General features: G+C 50.9%; 2 protein-coding genes across 4 annotated transcripts; one reads left to right on the top strand and one right to left on the bottom strand.

Annotated features, from left to right (window-relative positions):
• Positions 1 to 2,342: 2,342 nt before the first annotated feature.
• On the top strand, positions 2,343 to 20,153 carry LOC109747136 (auxin-responsive protein SAUR36-like). Of its 3 annotated transcripts, none has more exons than XM_020306224.4 (6): positions 2,343 to 2,416; positions 15,548 to 15,828; positions 15,964 to 16,638; positions 17,022 to 17,325; positions 18,681 to 18,766; positions 19,454 to 20,153. In XM_020306224.4, the coding sequence occupies exon 6, from the start codon at positions 19,549 to 19,551 to the stop codon at positions 19,999 to 20,001; it is 453 nt and encodes a 150-aa protein (XP_020161813.1). In that variant the 5' UTR covers positions 2,343 to 2,416; positions 15,548 to 15,828; positions 15,964 to 16,638; positions 17,022 to 17,325; positions 18,681 to 18,766; positions 19,454 to 19,548; the 3' UTR covers positions 20,002 to 20,153. The 3 variants fall into 3 exon arrangements, with proteins under 3 accessions (XP_020161813.1, XP_040246705.1, XP_073354200.1); XM_040390771.3 differs by having other exon boundaries at positions 19,222 to 20,153; XM_073498099.1 differs by having other exon boundaries at positions 15,964 to 16,344; positions 18,681 to 20,153.
• LOC141022986 (auxin-responsive protein SAUR36-like) lies at positions 17,170 to 17,526 on the bottom strand. Its single transcript, XM_073499278.1, has one exon. It carries the CDS (start codon positions 17,524 to 17,526, stop codon positions 17,170 to 17,172), a length of 357 nt encoding a protein of 118 aa, XP_073355379.1.
• Positions 20,154 to 20,500: the final 347 nt, after the last annotated feature.

Raw genomic sequence — 20,500 nt, 5'->3', positions numbered from 1 at the left:
GTTGGAGGGCATGTCCAGTCACCCGACGAGCCGTCCTCGCCGACGGCTTGAAGCCCGATGAGCCGCCGGCTTCGTGTCCGCGCGGCTTCGTGTCCGGTTGACAACAGAACGCCCGCGTCGCCTTGCCCTGGGCGACTCGGGCGGAATGCAGTTGCTAGCGCCACCGCCTCTCCTTTCTACATGCCTCGTCGCGCCGCTGCCGGAGGACACCGCAGGCAAAGCTCACGCGGCCGACGGCAGCGGCGGGGCGCCATCTCGCGACAGCCTCCGATCTGTAGGGCGGCAGCTTCGGGCGGCACGTCCTCGCGCGTCGGGACTCAGCTGGGTCGCGGCGACCAGCGACTGTTCTCGACGTCCTCCTGTGGGGCGTGGTGATGGCTACTGGCGGCATGGCGGCGAGGCTGTGCCGGAGGCGCGGGGCCGGTGCAGCGCGACGGCCAGATCCATACGCTTTGTGGCGGCAGTGCTCCTGCTAAGCATTTGATTTTGGCCATAGGGGCGTCTCGGTGGATTTTGGTCGTGGTGTTGTGCCCAGGTTGGCTGCGGTGCCGTGGTTCTTGGTAGATAGATCTGTCTTTCGTGCTTCAGATCCGGTCATGTATGCTTTTGGTCTATAGGCCTGGATAGGGCTCTCTTTGGCCAGATGGCACTCACCGGTGATGTGCTCCACCGACGGTGTTGGTCCATGTGATGATCACTCCGGTTAGCGGCGGCCTCATTGCGGATTGCGATGGCCACCGGAAGATCTTCACGGGGATTACTCTCTTCAGATCCGGTGGTTTCGTTCAACGACGAGATGCAAACGATGGACAACGACTTGACGCAGAGGATATGGTTGTACAACGGCGAGCAGCTGCTAGGATCGTGGAGAAGCGGTGGCGACAACATATGATTGACTTCGATGGTGGTGCTTTCGAGTACCCGGTCTCGAGCTCCGAGGTGAAAACCTATGTCTGACATGAGTGGTCATACATGGCAATGGTGATGTTTTTGCGTCATTCCCTTGTTGAAGGCATTGCTCATATATGCTTAGACTAATTTTTCAGGGTGAAAACTTAGAGTCCAACCTTTGGTGGTTGGATCCGGTGACGGCGACGCTCGAGCATCGCTCCCTTCATGAAGGCGTTGCTGTTGAAGAACCCCGTTGTCCTTATGGTGTCATGAGATGGTTGGTGTGCATATGGTCATTGTTGTAGTTTGTCGATCGCGGATTTGTTCGCTTCGGGTTTTTCTCTTGCTTAGGTTTTTGTGTGCGTTAGTGTTGACTGTGTGCATCTTAGTTATGCAGAGGCCGGGTATGTTCTCATCATGTTTGTATCAACTTGATGCTTCATTTTGAGTCAATAAAATCCACCCTTTGTCGAAAAAATGGTGGCCGCAGGTGCTTTGGGATTGGTGATTTCGATCCAACGCTGGTCAGGCAGTTCGCTGCAACATGTCTAATATCTGACGTTCCCCATCTAACATTTTCTAAAAGAAAAAAAGACAGGCGAGATTCGCACCCAAATTGGACTCCAGTCTCCAGTCCGCCGCCGCCGCCGCGCGCGCATTTTCCTCACCGGCGGTATGTATCCTCCTCGCTCGCCATCTGTACGTCGGCTGCACGAACTCCGCCACTCACCGCCGGAAATCCCCTCCGCCCCCATCCCCCTTGAACCCTAATCCCAGATGTGATTTGCTTGTTCTATTCTTGTGCAGAAATTTCTTCTTTATTACTACTTCAATTTAATGTTCATGCTAGATCATACTTCATAGTGGAACCTATCAATCATTAATTTCTTCTTCATAGTTTTCGGATGGCAACTTTAGTTGTAAAAAAGTCAGCACCGGATTTGACACTTATCATCTTGGTTAATTTTCCAATCTGAATCAGCAGCGGACAGCTTTGGGAGTTGGCTATTAGCCATCTTTTTCACGCCATAATTTTCACAACCTGAACTAGTAGCTTCCGTGAAGTTGTAACTTTGGCCTCTTTCTGTAAATTCATGCCTGAAATAGCCATGCTTTTTCCTCTGAATCATTGTTTCTGCGTTGATGTTTGTTAAATGGAGAACCGTGTGTGATTGCTAACCCCTCTATATCTACTCCTCCCTTGGCAGCAAGACCTAGTGTGGAAGATCCGCTCAAGTCAATAGTGTGGCCGGCCATGGACATGGAGTCGATTTTTGCGAGCACCGATCGTCTTCTCCAGGTGGCCAGCGGCTCCCTGTGCAGCCTGGCGCTCTGGGACGCCTCAGGCGGGTGCTGGACGGTGCAGCGGCGCGTTGCGTCTCGGACGCCACCTTCGCCGACTGGCTCAAAGTGGCGTTGGACAACTTGCTTGGCATGGTTGACACACTTGACGACTTCACAAGGACAGTGGACAACCTCACCGCTCGCCTCCAAGCCACGTGCCGCCCTAAAGGCCACCATAAAGGTAGCCGCCGCTGCGTCTCCCCTGCTGGCAAACTCGCCGGCCTCCATGGAAATGATCTCTTCCGCACACTGATGACCCTGCAGCTGCCTGCGGAGTTCTTCCTGGAGGTCGCTCTCGCTGCGCAGAGCCTCATCGTGCATGACCAGCTCGACCTTTTCATCGAACTCAGTGAAAAGATCATCTTGGAGGGCGACCCTATGGCGATCTATGAGTACAACTTCATGGCCTTCAAGTACCACACGAAAACCTTGGACAAGTTCGTTACCGAAAAAGGATTTCCCCCGTTTTGTATGCCAAAGCAACCAACACCGATACAGGAACGCCAGAGCGAACAGCACAACAAGCCCAAAAGAAAAAGAAGAAGAAGCAAATGCCAACAACGGCAGCTCGACGGAGCGTGGATGACCCGCCATCGCTACGCCCACCAGACACAAACCACTACAACCCGAGGCTCCGGACCACCGCGTACAAAACAACACCTCCAAGAAGGAAAGCGACGCCGACGATGCTGCTGCCCGGACATGTCCTAGGGTTTCCCCGGCACGCGGAGGGAGGTGGGGGATGGATATCACCAACACCCTCCAGGAAGAAATGGTGGCACCCGCAAGTGTCACCGCATCAGGGCCGAAGACCGACAAGGATTTCTCCCGTACTCCAATCCCCACCGCCCCACGGACCGGAGCCGACCAGCCAGACCGCCGCCCACCACCATGCGCCATCGCGGTTGCGCCGTCACCCACGCCGCCTCACTGCGAACACCAACACGAGGCCAAGAGGACCGGGGAGAAGCGCCCCGCGGAGGGAGAAGCAGCACCGAAGCCGAACGGGAGGGAACCACCTCCACCGCCGTCGTGCGGGAGGCTAGAACCTCTGGCACCGTCGCGGTAGCCGTCCGGACGTGGTAGCAGGGCATGCCAGGCCACCCCTGGCCCGGCCAGGCCCGAAACGGGCCCGCTAAGCCCCGCCGCCACACTGCAGCAAGCCGGCGATGGCGCTGCCAGCACCCTGCCGCTCATCGTCTCTCCCCCGCCTCCCGGAAGCCACGAAGCAGACCCGCCCCGCCGCCGGCCCGCCCAGGCCCAGATGGGGCCCGAAGGGCCATATCTGGGCTGAGCGGGCGCCGCCAGGCCGCGCCGCCGCGTCACCCCGCCGCCAACGGCGACGCCGCCGTCCAGAAGTCCGCCCCCGCTCGCACCGGGAGCCCCCGCCGCCGCGCTGGACCGCCGCCGCCTAGAAGCACCGCCCGGGGTCGCCCCGTCCCGCGCCGGCGGACACCCGAGAGGGGAAAAGCCAGGGGGCCGCCGCCAACAGCGTCGCCCGGGCCAGGCCCGCAGCGGGCGTCGGCAACGGCGGCAGAGAGGAAGGGGGAGGGAGAGGCGCGCGGGGGAGAGGGCTGGGCGCGGCCAGCCGCCCGCGGGGGCGGCGCGGTCACGGGAGAGGAGAGGAGGGGGAGGCTCGTTGGTTCTCGAGCTACCAATTATACATCGGACAAGTTCGTTCAAGAGCACATTGACCTCAACGCCGCTGCAATTTCACGTCCACCGACTGGCCCAACGAAGTAAAAGCTCGATTGATATAGTTAGGCTAACTAGCTACAAGTAACACGAAGGAGCCAGGAGAGCCATTGATGGATCCTTGGCTGGCTTCCTTCCCTATGTAGGTTGGTGCATCACTGTTTTCGGGCAAAGAACAAAATTGACTACTAATGTATGTATCACTACCGGAATCGCATCCTATGCCGACGGGTCAGGCCTATGCCGACGGCCCCTGTCGGCATAGGGCCGTCGGCAACATATCCGTCGGCGTAGCCAGGATGACCGTCGGCATAGAAAAGCCGTCGGCATAGACCCTATGCCGACGGTGGCCGTACATCTATGCCGACGGCCTTGGCCGTCGGCAACGTCATCGCCTAACGGCGGCCGCCGTCAAGTGTTGCACAATGGCTTCTCGCCACGTGGCGAGACGCCGTTCAGCATGGGCGTGTCTATGCCGACGGCCCAGCCGTCGGCTTAGTTTGAAATTATGCCGACGGCTAGGCTGTCGGCATAGACACGCCACGTGTCGGCCACTGGGAGCTCACGCCAAGCATAGTTTCCACGTGTCGTCCACTGGGAGCTCACGCCAGGCCTATGCCGACGGCCAGATTCTGTCCAGTTTTTTTTTCTTTTTTCTATTTCTTTTCAGCTCAATTCATTTGAATATATAACGAATAGCATATAGAACAAAGAGCATATACACAGCATCACACAACAAATTGGCATCGCTAAGAAGCATCGCAAAGCATCACACATATAAGTATCATCACCACAAAGCATATAAGAATCTCACAAACAACAATAAGATAAGTATCATCACAAGCATACAAGTATCATAGCATCGAGAACAAGCAAGTATCATAGCATCGAGAAAGGCTTAAGCGCCAGGACGTCGAGCACCGCGGAGGTCGTCACCGCCAAGACCGCCGAAGCCCAGGTCGTCACTGCTAGCGGCAGCGCTACCGCCAAGACCGCCTCCGCCTCCGTCTCCGTGGATCGGAGTGGTCGGGCTCCGTGTCTCGGGAGTGTTGCGAAGACCACCGCCAACGGTAGATGCACATGTTCCCTGGATGTTGAAAAGATATATTAACGGGATATAAGACTGTGTTGAAAGGCATGACATGCTTTGGGTGAATTGATTGGGGATGAACTAACCGGCGAGGGGCCAGCATTCTGTGCCACAAACTCCTCAAAGGTCAGCAGCACTGGTTGTGCTGGAGGACCCTCTGCTGATGGCCATTGAGGACACCTGCCGGCCGCCATTTCCTGAAAAGCGTGCTGCATCTCGCGATCCCTCTGCTGATGGTATGCATGAAGGCGGTCGTGCCACGCCATGGTCTCCTGGCGTGTGTACTCCATGTAGGCCTACAGTATGACATGATGAGACTCATAAAACTACTAAATGCGGAAAATAAAGGGAACAATGAAGATAAAAGGGAAAATACTTACAGTTTGCTGCTCCTGAAAGAGGGACAGTGACGGTGCACTGCTCATGCGCGTGCTCGTGCGCTGGCTCAGGGTCGGGTCGATCCGACGGAGCTGTGTGTAGGAGATAGACGGAGTGATCACAGCATCGAGAACCGCCTCCCGACCGTGCTCCTTCGGCCCCATGCCCACCACCACCCTTTCGTCCAGATCCGCCGCAATGGGGTCAGGTGTGTCAGGATGTAACGCCAGATACCCTTCGGAGTAGGCCTTCTTCCTCCCCACGGTCTTCTTGCCGTAGTACTTGGGCTCGCTAGGCTTGGGGTCCTTCCGCGTATGGGCGATCTCCCACGCCTGCATGTGTGAGAGCGGCCGCTTCAGTTTCTCCTCCTACACCACCAAACAGAGGTTAGTCATACATAAGAAAGTGATGGTAAATAGAAGAAGAAGAATGTTTAATGGGGTTAGCTAGTCATACATTAACTGCCTTGTGGAGATAGTGGTTTCGGTTTCCCTGAGCATGTACTCCCTCCTTCCCTCGGTTAGCCTTGTTTTTGACTCTCATAGCTGCCCAGGCTCCAGCCTCATCACACCAAAGATCCACCAATGCCGCCCAGGACTCGTCTTTTCCATAACACCAATTTGGACACACCTACATAATACATGTCAACACGAAACGGTGAAATGTACCACAAGGTAATGAAAGCATAATGAAAAATCTTTTCTACTTACCGCCAAGAACTCGTCCCTCTCCAAGGTAATGCCCATCCTCCGCGCTTCTTCCTTGGTCATCTTCACACCAAGATAGTCGTGGTAGTATGTCGAGATGGCCACATAGCGCACCTCGTACTGCATCTGGCGGGCCTTCTTCTTGCATTGGCGTAGCACGATCTGGTCCGCTCTGCCCCTGTGCTCTGGGAGAACTCGATAGAATTTCTACAATCATGCACGAAACAAGAATGGAAGAAGCCATGAGTTAAATCATTCATGGAACTAGAATGGACTTGTGCTTCTGAAGAGAACTCACCCAGAAAGTGGTGATCACGGCCTTGGCATGGGTCCCATGCTCCGCGTGGAGGGCCGCTTCCCAGTGCTCCCAGCTCGTGGCCAAGACCCGATGGTCCGGGTGCCTGACTGGATCCGGACAGTACAACCCCGGCCAGTGTAACTTCAGCAGGACGGTGATGAGGCCGTTGGGAATACGGGCCCCTTTAGAATATATCCAGTTGCTGCAAAAGAATGAACTATTAGCATGTGACAAGCAAAATAAATAACAACCGGAATGAGCATGTGACAAGCAAAATAATGAAATTATTATAAAGTGGCACTTACTCTTTCCCCGTGGGCTCAATGAGCCACTTCTGCTCCTCAGTAGCAGGAACCTGCTTTGGTAGCTTTGCGTTACCACGCAGCCACCCCTTGTTGTCAATCCCCTCCCCGCCAGCACCATCATCCCCGCCAGCACCCTCCTCCTCGCCTGCCTTCCCCTCCCCAACCTCCTCCTCATCCTCCTCCTCCTCGTCCTCCTCCTCCACCTCCTCCTCGGCCCCATCCCGAACCTCCTCCTCCTCGCCTGCCTCGTCCTCCTCCTCCTCCTCCTCACCAGAGGAGGGTACCTCACTAGAGGAGGGTACCTCACTAGAGGATGGCCTCGAAGACAACACCCCTAAGTCGGTGAGGGTGCGCTCTTTCTGGCCGCGACCCCCTGTAGTGGCTCTCCCCCCACCTCGCCCTCTAGGGGCTCTCCCCCCGCCCCCTCCTTCTCTAGGGGCACCTCTCCCTCGACCTCCCTGTGAGGAGTCATCGTCAAGTAGCCGGGGGGGAGGATTACGTGCTCGACCACTCCGACTAGGCAGGCCAACGACCTTGCGTAGGAAACCCACGCCGTCGGCCTTCCCCTTGCCCATGTTCCACGAACCTGCATTGAAAAGAGAATAAGCAATTAGTAAATTAATGAAATGAAGGAAAAGGCATGAAAATAAACACATTAATAAAAAGGCATAAAAGGCATATTCCTAAACTATAGAAAAAAAGACTTGACACGTACATCTGCTAGAAACCATATGAATCATCACTGTTGTAACCTCTTTCTCGGTCCGTCTCATCATCACTATCAATCATATCATCTTCGTTGTCTGACGGAGGTGGAGGCTCTTCCTCGTCGTCAGCGTCTAAGCTTAACTTTTCTAGCATAAGTATGTCATTTTCATTGACAATGGTCTCACCATCATTCCGTGCTTCGTCATCGTTTGGATCCACATCATCATCACCCAATGGTCTAGCGTCATCGTTTCTAACCACATCATCATCATCAGGTTGCTCTTGATAGAACACTCCCTCGTATGTCATGGGGTTAATGTTGTAGTAATCGTCTTCATTCGGGTTCGGTAGCTTACCATGTGGCGACACCTTGAACACAACTTCCCAACCCTTTAGGTACTCTTTCTGGCATGGGTAAGGCAGATAATATACTTGTGTAGCTTGGGTAGCCGCAATGAAGAGATCGGCTCCGGCATAGACGGTTGATGGTTTAACTTCGACCAAACCAATGGAAGGCGTATGTTTTACCCCCTCCCGCGGATCGAACCATCGACATTTGAACACAGGCAGACTTAGGGTCTCGCGCCCCTGGTGGAATTTAATCTCGTATATATTTTGTACCCTTCCGTAGTAGTCTACTGAATTTTGACCGGGGGTGTACACTCCGGTATTTATAGTTTTGGGATCAGGCCGGCTGTTCTGGTGATCCTCTGTATGGAAGCGATACCCATTCACATCATACTTTTTACATGTCATGACGGCAGGGTCAAAACCCATGGAAACCCATCTCAATTCATCATCCATAGATATGTTCGGATCTTTTCCCTACAAGTATAATTGAAATTGTTGCGTGCATTAGTTAACTAATAAATGTTGAACTAGGTATTTAATAGGGGAGTGTGGACAATTACTTTCTCCATGAACCAAGCAACAAAATTTTTACGTCCGGGGTTTCCATGACGGAGAAGAGTAAGTGCCTCCGCCTCAGTAGGAGGATTCATTCCCGTCCATTCCTCTTGAACGAAATCACTAAAAAAAAGAAAACCGGTGTTAAACCGGGACTAAGTGAACATAAAACATGATGATGTGGAAGACATAAAGGAATGGTGTAGTGGTATTACCTCATCCACACTTCCTCAACTTCCCTGATGTTGTGCAAGATATAGAACATGAGGTCCTCCCACTCTTGTTGTGGCATGTTATAAGGTTTCGAGGCCCCAGCCCTCCCACCTTGCGCGTTGAATAGATAGAGCTTGGGTTGATAATTCGGCTCTTCTATATTGTATCGAGGCACCTTGTTATGCAGATGGGGAACGTGGTCTGGATAGTATGATGTCCTGAGGTCTGACACCTCCTCTAGGATAATTGCCTCAGCTATGGAAGCTTCAATCTTAGCTTTGTTTCCACATTTCTGTCAGAGATGCTTGTTCTGTCTCTCAGGGCCGTACTGCCAGCGATTCTGCACAGGCCCCCCCCCCCAACAATACCTCGTTCGCGAGGTGCAGAATGAGATGTGTCATCGGTGTAAAGAAGCCTGGCGGAAAGATCTTCTCTAGCTTGACTATCAACTCCGGTGCCTTCTTATGCAATTTTTCAATCACGTCTTTACTTACTTCTTTAGCACAGAGCGTGCGGAAGAAATGGCTTAGCTCGGCAAGCACTCGCCAGACATGCTCGGGGACATAGCCTCGAACCATCACCGGCATTATCCGCTCAATCCATACATGGTAGTCATGACTCTTCAGGCCGGTCACTTTGCCCGTTGAAAGATTGACTCCCTTACTTATATTCGATGCATAACCATCGGTGAACTTCAAAATGTGTTTCAGCCAGATAAGTACTTCCTTTTTTTCTGGCGGTTTAAGGACAAAGTCAGCATCTAGTTTGAACCAGTTTTTTCGACCGCCTGTGGGAGGCTTCATGTTCAGACGTGGTCTATCACAAATTCTCTGTTGATCGGCTCTAGCTTTAACGTTATCCTTCGTCTTATCAGGAATATTGAGGATCGTGTGGAAAAGGGACTCTGCCACATTCTTTTCGGTGTGCATCACATCGATATTGTAAGGAAGTTTGAGGTCCTTGAAATAGGGAAGCTGTGAGAAGGGGGTAATGTGAGTCCAGTTGTGCGTCTCACCATATCCCTCGAAGCCTTTGGCTTTGGCTTTGCCTTTGCCTTTGACTTTAGGCTGGAGAGCTTTTAGCTGAGCAAGAACATCTGCCCCCGAAAATGTTGGAATCTCGGTTACTTCATGAACAACCCGGCCTTTCGTGAAGTTCTTCTTGTCTTCCCTGTCTGGATGGTCTGGAGGGAGGAACTGTCGATGCAGGTCAAAGGCTACATACTTGCCACCCTTACTCAGCCAAATCATTCGCAGAGCCTGCATGCACACTGGGCATGGCATCTTCCCACTTGTACACCATCCGCAGAATAGAGCATAGCCGGGAAAGTCATGCATGCAATAGTGCAACCAAACTTTCATCAAGAAATTTCTCTGCAGATCCCGGTCGTATGTCAACGTCGGAAAGTACCAAGAATGGTGCAAAGCATCCACCAGCGGCTGCATAAACACACCCAATTGCTTCCCCGGATAATCAGGCCCCGGAATGATGAGCGACAAGAACATGGTCTTGCGTTGCATTAGGGCACCGGGAGGAAGATTGAGCGGAATTACAAACACGAGCCAGCAGCTGTATGGATTGGACGACATACCATATGGATTCAACCCATCACCTGATATGGCTATTCTCACATTCCCAGCCTCGGCTGCTTCCTCGGGGTATTCTTCATCGAACGACTTCCATGCTTCCCCTTCCGATGGATGTATGATTTTTTTTGGATTGTACCTTATACCTTCCTTGTGCCACTTCATCATTTTGGCAGACTCCTTCGTGATGAAAAGGCGCTGCAATCTTTTTATAAAATCAAGATACCGAAGAACCTTAACGGGGATGGTTAGCTGCTTTTTCTCACCATCCTCACCGACCACCTCAATGTACCGAGACGAACCGCACTGCCTACAGTACTTGTCATCCGCATACTCGTGCCTAAACAAAAGGCAATTCTTCGGGCAAACATCTATTTTCTCATAATCCATAGAGAGTGCCTTCATGATTTTCTTTGTATCGTACATGCTTTTCGGCAGTTCATGACCCTCAGGGAGGCTGTTAGCCCATACTCCCAAGAATGCTTCGAAGCATTTCTGGCTACAGCCGTACTCAGCCTTGACTGCAATCAGTTGCGAGATGGCATCCAGCTGAGATATTTTCGCCCCCGCATAAAGAGGTTTCTTCGACGAGGCCAAGACCTCCAAGAAGGCCTTTGCGGTTGCCTCCGGCTCCTCCGGTTCATTCTCTGAAGGTGTCGCATTTCCCGTTTCTGCAACAATGACATCATCTAGCATGTCCCTGACCCCGTCGTCCTCATATCCATCGATCCGTTGTCGCATCACCTCCTCTCTACCACGGTCCTGCTCGGCTATGTTTATCGGCGGCATGTCAAAGTTTGGCATATATCCATGCGTGCGAAGGTGCTCACTCATGTCCGTCTGATTTCTACGGTGACGTCTGGCACATCTCGCACAGGGGCATGGTGGGATAATTCTCATTGGACGACGGAATATCTCCTTCAAATAGACATCGGTTTTCGCGATCCACTCTGATGTTACTCGATTCCGACGGATAAAACCACTGTACATCCACTGATTATCTGCCATCCTCGCTTTTTTGCAAGCCACACAACATAATTAAGGATTCATTTAAATTAATCACATCAAATTTTCAGTTTCTACCGCGTTTAATCCACCTAAATCTCTAATAGGTAAAGATGGGTCCTAATCCCACCCGAGGATGTGTAGATTGAGTACGTTCTCCATTCTACCCCGTTCCGAGACAAAATTTCGGCAGCACCTCCCCGCTGTTCTCCAGATACACGTCTCGGCAAATAGCCGAGAGAATGTGCTCCGGAGAACAATGGGGAGGCGCCGCCGAAATCCTGTCTCGGAACGGGGTAGAACATGGAGAACATACCCAATCTACACATCCTCGGGCTGTCCGTGGAAAACGCTGGACAATCCGAAAGAGCTGCGGTGATAAATATGCAATTGAATGCATATTTATCGATGCAACCCTTTCGGACGGGAGACGCCTAGGTTACGCCAGTACTTGAGAATGAAATCTAGTCACATGAAAAAGGAGGTGATGGATTTGTAGCTCACCCTCCACTGTAGAGGAAGTAGTCGAACAGCAGAGGGATGCTAAGGGACCAACGCGTCAGACAACGGCCACTCCGGTGAAATGTGACACCACAAAGCCTGCAAATTCCACCGAAAAAACAACTTAGATCATCACATCTCAGTCAAGTGTCAAACTTTTGTCTTCTATTCTTTTAACAAGATCATCATGACTATCATTTTTTTAGCAAGATCATCACATCTTAGTAAGTTTCAAAATTTTGTCTTCAATTATTTTATCAAGATCATTATGAGTATAAAAAAAATAGCAACAACATCATCTGCTCCTCATTGATTCATCTCATCGCACCAAATTTTTTTGCAACATATGCAACATATAGCATCTCATCTAACCAAATTTTGTTACTACCTATCTCACTATCTATCTAACTATCTACCTATCTAACTATGTATACAACTATCTATCTAACTATGTATCTAACTATCTAAATACCTATCTAAATACCTATCTAACTAGCTACAAAATTACTAAAAAACACTAAAAATACATAAAATTTCACCTTTGAGAGGGCCGGCCGGAGTTGGGGCGGGGAGGCGCGGAGTCGGGGCGGGGAGGCCGGTGGTGGGTCGGGGCGGGGCGGCCGGCGTGGGGTCGGGGCGGGGAGGCCATAGGGAGGTCGGGGCGGGGCGGCCGAAGGGGGGTCGAGGCGGGGCGGCGCGGGGTCGGGGCAGGGAGGCCGGAGGGGGGGCGGGGCGGCCGGCGCGGGGCGTCACGGAGTCGGGGCGGGGCGGCCGGCCCGGGGTCGGGGCGAGGTGGCTCGGGGTCGGGGCCGGGAGGCGCGGGCGGCGGCGGGCTCGAGGTGGGCGGCACGGGTCGGAGTGGAGAGGCGCGGTCGGCGGCGTGCTCGGGGCGGCGCGGGCGGTGGCGTGCTTAGGGCGGGCGGCGGAGGAGGTGGGCGGCGGCGGTTGGGGTCGGGGTCGGGTGCGGTGAGAGGGAGAGAAATGAGTGGAGAGGAGGAGGGTGGCCGCGCGAGGGGATAAGGTTGGCCCTATGCCGACGGCATGGCCGTCGGCATAGGCTCGGCCCACATGTCAGCAGCCAGGGGGAGTGGATAACGTGGACGTATGCCGACGGCCCGGCCGTCGGCATAGATGGGAGGCCTATGCCGACGGCTAAGCCGTCGGCATAGACGGCATAGACGGCTAAGCCGATGAGTGGATAACGCTACAGGGTTAGGCGGGACGGGGGCCCTGGGGGGTAGCAATGCCACCCGAGCGTCGCACCGGGCCCTCATACATGCGGGGTGGTGTGGTGGCATGTCCCAAGAGGCGGCACGCGTCTCCGGGGTGTGCCCCCCTCACGGACGGCGCCGCCGCCGGCACCTGGAGGGGGAAAACGGGCGCGTCGGGTCTACACGGAGGGGATCTTGCCGTGGGTCTGGCCCGGATGTTGCTCCAAAGTGTTCCTATGGGCTGACCTACCACAACCGGGTGGATAGGTCCACTGCTCAAAGCCCGTCTGTGCAAAGTCAAAGGGCTAGATCCCGTGGTCAAACGCTACAGGGTTAGGCGGGACGGGGGCCCTGGGGGGTAGCAATGCCACCCGAGCGTCGCACCGGGCCCTCATACATGCGGGGTGGTGTGGTGGCATGTCCCAAGAGGCGGCACGCGTCTCCGGGGTGTGCCCCCCCTCACGGACGGCGCCGCCGCCGGCACCTGGAGGGGGAAACGGACGCGTCGGGTCTACACGGAGGGGATCTTGCCATGGGTCTGGCCCGGATGTTGCTCCAAAGTGTTCTTATGGACTGACCTACCACAACCGGGTGGATAGGTCCACTGCTCAAAGCCCGTCCATGCAAAGTCAAAGGGCTAGATCCCGTGGTCGCTACAGGGTTAGGCGGGACGGGGGCCCTGGGGGGTAGCAATGCCACCCGAGCGTCGCACCGGGCCCTCATACATGCGGGGTGGTGTGGTGGCATGTCCGAAGAGGCGGCACGCGTCTCCGGGGTGTGCCCCCATCCAAGTGACGGCGGCACTGCCTTGCGTGCAGGGGGGCACACCGCGGAGCCCCAAGACGGGCGTCTACGCATGCCTGAACACTTTCACATATGCATCGGGACCCGTGCGATGTTTCGGTGACATAGCTACACCCCGAATCCCCCCACCAACTAGAATTCCCTCCGTGTCGACCGTTTCCCCCCTCCGTGACACGACGATAGCAACGTTCGTAACGGGGGGCAATCGATATACAATCAGGGTATGTTTTTTTAGATAAGGCATAATTATCTTATGCAAAAACAAAAACTAAAATAAAGTAAAAATGAGAAAATAAAGTAAAAATAAAAAAATGTATGCCGACGGCGAGGCCGTCGGCATACCTGTGCACACACGGAGGTGCAGTCCCACGGATCGATGACGTGGCATGGCGCACGGATCGATGACGTGGCAGAGGGGCCTATACCGACGGCTATACCGTAGGCATATATTTGCCATAGGTAGTATAAAGCGAAATTTAAAATAAAACTAAAAAAATGTATGCCGACGGCTAGGCCGTCGGCATATCTGTGCACACACGGAGGTGCAGTCCCACGGATCGATGACGTGGCAGAGGGGTATGGGCCAGGGGCATAGGGCTGGCACGGGTATGCCGACGGCCGCCGTTACCACCCGTCGGTGTAGGCTCAACGTCGTCAAACGGTCAGCGCTGACGGCAAGGGCTATGCCGACGGCCGCTCCTATGCCGACGGGCCCCGTAGGCTTACCTCGAGCGGTCCCGACGGCCTCGTATATGCCGACGGCCCCGTCGGCATATATGTATTTATGCCGACGGCTTTTCTACGCCTACGGCCTGCCCTTGGCCGTCGGCATAGCGTCATTTATGCCGACGGGTGCCGTCGGCATAGATTTGGCCGTCGGCAAACGAAGTTTTTCTGGTAGTGTATTATGGATTTATGGTACTTGTCAGCAACGGAGTATGTCTTAAGTCGTAGTAATAGTTGCTCTCGAACTGCGCCCTGTTCTATTATTAACAGGCTGTATTACCTGCTTTCTTCATGCACAATACATCTACTCCCTCCGTTCCTAAATATAAGTCTGTTTAGAGATTTCAATAAGAGACTACATACGGAGCAAAATGAGTGAATCTACACTCTAAACTATGTCTATATACATCCGTATGTAGTTCATAGTGAAATCCCTAGAAACACTTATATTTAGGAACGGAGGGAGTATATATTTTGCCTCTCTTTATTTTCTGATGATGGTACATACAGATGTTCACCTGCTGGCATTGATTAACAAATGTCTTGAGTGTTTGTTCCACAAGTGTTTGATCTTCCAAGCCTGCAAGCAAGCCTCCTAACCATGGTTTCAAATGTGGTTGAAGATTAATACTCCCTCCGTTTACTTTTGTAAGACATTTCAGACAACTAAAAATAGGCTCCTCTGCACATTGTCTGAAATGTCTTCAAGGCCTTATAAAAGTGAACGGAGGGAGTAGCAAACATATGCCAAATCTGTGCTGGCTGCCGGCTGCCTTATTCAAAATTATATGGATTCAGGGGTGTCCAGTTCTTCAGTAACATGTAAATGTTGATAATATCTATTTTAAGAAGAAACCTTCCTTATACTGCGGAGTACTAATTTCTCTTGTATCCCCCCTGCTCATGTCACTTATCCATTCTTTTTTTATTAATAACCTGGCTTATATGATAGATGTATTAAAACTTGTGTATTTTCTATTCAGCTTTATGAAAGCAGTATTGAACTATTGGCATCTAAATGAACAGTTGCATCAATTATTTATTCACCGTATGCAATCTATATGCAAGAGAAGAACAGCTGCGACTATTGTTCCCTCTTGATTGCTAGCAAGATTGTAGTGCATTACACTACATTTTTCCTTCTCCTGTTCCCTAGGTTTAACTATCTACGCTATCCAGGTAAACTACAGAGAACATTGGACAAGAACAGGCTCTGAAATCCTGAATGTATGTTCTTCAGGGACTTACATAGAGCTCAGCAACACGTTCTCGACCTCGGCAGATGCATTTCACCTGAGAAAGCGCATGACATACTCCATCACTCCGGCATCACAAGGCAGTCTGATCTGGACATCCTCAGGAGCTCTCTGAAGATTGGCGTGCTGAGGTACACTGATTGTACCTTGAAGCGCCTCCCATCGGCCGAGTACATGACACAGTGGCCCTTGACTGCTATTGAGGTGCATCACTCTTCATCTTCTTTGGCTGTTGCTGTCAGCCTCTTCCTCTTAAGTACTACTATTCTCTGCTACTTATTCGCCAATTGAGCAAGTTGCTTTGCACTGACCATGGTTGGTTGCGTGTCTTTTTTTTAGCTAGAAATTCGGAGAAGTGGGATGTAGATTTTATAATGCCCTGTTGGTGGTGGAGTTGATGAAGTGATGCTGTTGAGCTTAGCCGTCTGCTGAATTTATAGCCGAGAGGAAGGACATCGTGACAGTGAAGTGTAGTTGTAATCAGAAAAGATGGCAGGGGACAAGACCATGGGATCAGCAGATGCAGTGTTGTATGATTAATTTGGATTAGATTGTGCTGGGGCCAAATGTTTGGAGCATCAAAGCATAGGTTTTCTCTCATATCATCTGTCAGTGTGACAAGCTGGTGAGGGATAAGGCTATGTTCTGTTCTGTGACTCAGGTTATGGAAGGATCGGGTTTAGATATCATCAGTGTCAATGATCATGCTTCTATCTGAAGGTCCGAACTTGATGTCTGGCTGGAAAAGAAAACGTAGGACTAAATGATCAGGAACTCGTTATGGTTGTGATTGGTCGCTGCTAAACTTTCAGTCTCAGATTGGTTCTTGATCAATCATATGTTGAATCAACTTGCTCGACTGACGTCATTCTTTCTTCAGTTTTTGTTCTTGTATGTGCATGACCATTCTCGTGTTTCCAGTCCAGCATCTCACGTGGTTTGCATTTCACTGTTGCTTCCCCCATTTTCACACAAGTCAGAAATAAATAAAAAGAAGATACCCTGTTTTAAGAGGTATATGTCATAGCTTTAATTTTCATATAATTGCTAAATGTGCATGTGTCCATTAATTATTCAGCTGAGTTTTTTGTTTAACGGAAGTTTCCTTTCATCTAAGTCTAAGCTGCTATCTGATCATATGCCGTGTGTACTTGAATGTATCAGCGTTTGCTTTTCTCTTCACTAAATTCTTTAAAAGAAAATGTGTGCAGAACTGCGTTAGTTGTAGTTTCTAGGTGTACGCCTTGACTGAATTTGTTAACACACAAATATAATTGTGCTACTGAAGTACCCACTCTGAAACAGACGGTTGAACTGCATATTTTGCTAATTGCATCACAATTTTTTGTTCCCTATTCTAATCTACTAACTTTGTATTTACATCTTCCATTGAACAGAAAATGGTGCCTGGAACAAGGATCCTAGCTAGCTAGCTCCCGCTCTTCAGAAGCTAGCAAACAGCTACATACTGGCTAAACCCTACGTGTGGCGCCACCACACTGCCGTCAAAGCAGCATGACCTGGCAATGGAACTCAGGAACGCCATCACCACCTCCGTGGAAGCATCTCTCCTGAGCAAGCACATGGCGTATTCCATAACCACAGCGTCGCAGGGAGCACGATGCGACTGTCGTCGCTGCCCGTGAACCCAAACTCCCCCTGAGACATCCTCAGAAGCTTGATGAAGACCGCCGTGCCGAGGTACGCCAGTGGCACCTTGAACCGACCCCCATCGGCTCTATTACACCACGCTGCGTGTCCCTTCACCGCTACTGAGGTCGTTGCGTAACACTCCTCGGCGGCTCTTTTCACCACCGTACTCTGGGCAAGCCTCTTCCTCCCCACGGCCGCCATCCTCTGCCACTTCTTAGCCGGTTGGGCAAGCCTCTTGGCACTGACCATGGCTTCTTCTCCTTGTTTCTTGGCTGAAAGTCCAGAGAAACTTTTGTATCAGGTGGGATTCAGCTAGGTGTTGTAGTGGTTGGCTTGTGGATGAACTGATGATGAAATGGTGTCAGTAAGCTGGTAGATTTATAGGTGAGAGTGGAGGGAAGCATCATGTAGTGCAGTTGCAGCTATCAAGCTATCATGACAAGTTGGCAAGGGACAGAGCCATGAACTAGAACATGCAATGCTCCAAGAGTGCAGGGGCAAGCAATGATCTTGATTAGATTTCTCTGGGCCATCAGTATAGTCTTGGGTGCTTGGACATTACAAATGGCTGCCATGCCGACCTGTTTCAACTAGTGGCCAAGAAGAGACTTGTATGACCAAGGACCACCTGAAAGTTGGTCCATTTCTGTTTGTGCTTGCGCGACGAGATACCAATTGATCATGTGGGTGGTAATGATGCCCTACAGTCCTACTGATTATAAGTATATAGAGTGGGCCCTGAGTTGCAGACACGCAATTGTTCAGGCTCGTAGCAATCTATTCTCTCTGAACATTGAGTTGAAAGTTTGTGCTGGTCCACCACATGATCTGTTTGATTTTCGGCATCTCATGCGGTGACTGCTGCTTCTTGCATTTCTTATCTCTCGGATACGGGAGTACACATGACTAGAATAAGACTTATTGTGAATCAGCCACCTTTATTTGTTTCCTGTGAAAGTGCCATATAACCTTTATGCATGTATTATATTTGAAATTGTGATCTTTTCGGTTATATTTGATTTTCTTCGACGCGACCATACAGCCAAAAATAAATAAGAATGATTCAGAAGGGGATTTATTCCTTGTGGACAGACGTATTCAGCCTTTTTAATTTTCCGGCTTTCTGTAGTCCTCTTGGTTTTGAGGAACTTATGCAGACGACAATAAGAATGATTCATATATCAATGCAAGAAAGACCTGCTGAAACATGTTCTCTAAACATATATGAATTATTCTCATATATGTTTAGAGAACATATATGTCTCAGCAGGCCTTTCTTGCGTTGATCTTTTGACCACTTCAAAATCATAGTACAATCTGCCTGGATTAACAATTAATTTGGGATTGAAACTGATGATGTGATGGTAAAATTAATCTGTCGCAATACCTGGATTAATCTGTAGGTGAGAAGCTGTGCATGCACCTGTCTGGTTGTCTCAGTGTGGCAAGCTCGCTGGAAAGGCTGATTTGATCTCTCCAGTCACCCCAGGTACTGCTACTGCTGTTGTCTCTGATAAGAACACATATTGTTATCTTGGCCTTACACTTGCTATTAGCACTGCATGTTCTGAAGCTCATGCATGCTAACTTGTCGCCCATGTAGAGTAGAGGATGCATCTCGGATTACGTATGTCATAGGCACAACAAAGGTTTGCCAAATGATATAGTATGAACAGGTCTAAACCAAAAATCATGAGCTACTTGTAATCTTGTACTAGCTAGCTAGGTGTGTGGACCATGGAAGAGATTACATCTTCTTGTTGCATGAGCAACTCCCACACTAAATATATCTCCATCTGACTCGTAATGGTATGATTAATCAGGCACCCAAAATAATTAGTTTGTATGTAGCTGTGCAATCACAAAAAAAAATGGCCCTAATTTACACATGGTCTCCATATCAGTCGTATGATTCTTATACTATTTTCCACTGAAACATATCAGTATGGCAGCACACTATGATGTCCAAGCATACCCAAAGACTACAGCGCTAGTTCTGTCCAACAAGTGGCAGACTGATGACCCCAGACAAATCAAATCAAGATCACATTGCACTCTTGCAGTTAGCATTGCATGTTCTGTGCGCATGGCCATGTCCCTTGCCAAACTGTCAGGATAGCTGCACCTAACTGACTTGTTCACTTTTCTTTCTCCCTCGCCCCTATAAATACATCAGATTAGCACCACCACCAGCACATCAGTTCATCCAGAAACCAAAGCAACATTACCACACCTAGCCAAGAAAGAAATACAAGGAGGAGGAAAAGAAACATGGTTAGTGCCAAGAGACTTGCTCAGATGGCAAAGAAGTGGCAGAGGATGGCGGCCATGGGGAGGAAGAGGCTCACCCGAAGCACGACAGCGCCGAAAGGAGCAGCCAATGGCGAGTGCTGCGCGACGTCGCCGTCGGTGGCGATGAAGGGCCACTGCATGGTGTACACCATAGATGGGGCACGGTTCGAGGTGCCGCTGGCATACCTCGGCACGTCGATCTTAAGCGAGCTCCTGACGATGTCCCACGAGGAGTTCGGCTTTGCAGGCGGCGATGACGGGAGGATCGTCCTACCCTGCGACGCCGCGGTCATGGAGTACGCCATGTGCTTGCTCCGGAGAGATGCCTCCACGGAAGTCGTGAAGGCATTCATGAGCTCCGTCCCAAGGCCGTGCAGTTTTGAAGGCAGTGTGGTTGGCGTAGGGATTAACCAGCAAGTAGCTGTTTGTTAGCTTCTGAAGAATGGCATGCAGCTGTAGAGGAGCCCTACTCTGTTCATCTCTGTTCATTGCCTGATGTTAATATACAGTAGCAAGCTCTAGATTGGACAACGAAATTTATGAAGATTACCATGGATATATAGAAAATAAATTAATCAAACATATCTTGTTGGCAAGAGGTACCAAATGTGTATCATTTCTGCTGTCTCTGATTCAGGGTCCAAGCTGAAGTTGCACTATAGGTCCAACTTGCAGCTGCCACCATGTTGAATGCAACCATCTTAACAAGCTACACTAGTTTGTGGAAACGGTCATGAAGATATAAATACTAGTACTCCAACAACATGTCATGATAGTCGATTACTGCCTCGGTGACCCGATCATAGCCGCATAGAAGGACTCGAATGGACGATCATTTGGAATTGCGAAGAAGAGTCTGATGAAACTCTAATCTTCTTGAGACTAGAATCCAGTCTGTCCTCCAAACTTGGTTGAACTACACATACTTTCC

Source organism: Aegilops tauschii, chromosome 5 (genome assembly GCF_002575655.3).
Source record: "Aegilops tauschii subsp. strangulata cultivar AL8/78 chromosome 5, Aet v6.0, whole genome shotgun sequence".
Classification (NCBI taxonomy): domain Eukaryota; kingdom Viridiplantae; phylum Streptophyta; class Magnoliopsida; order Poales; family Poaceae; genus Aegilops; species Aegilops tauschii.
Note: the sequence above shows the minus strand (reverse complement) of the source record. Positions and strands in the feature narration are given on the sequence as shown.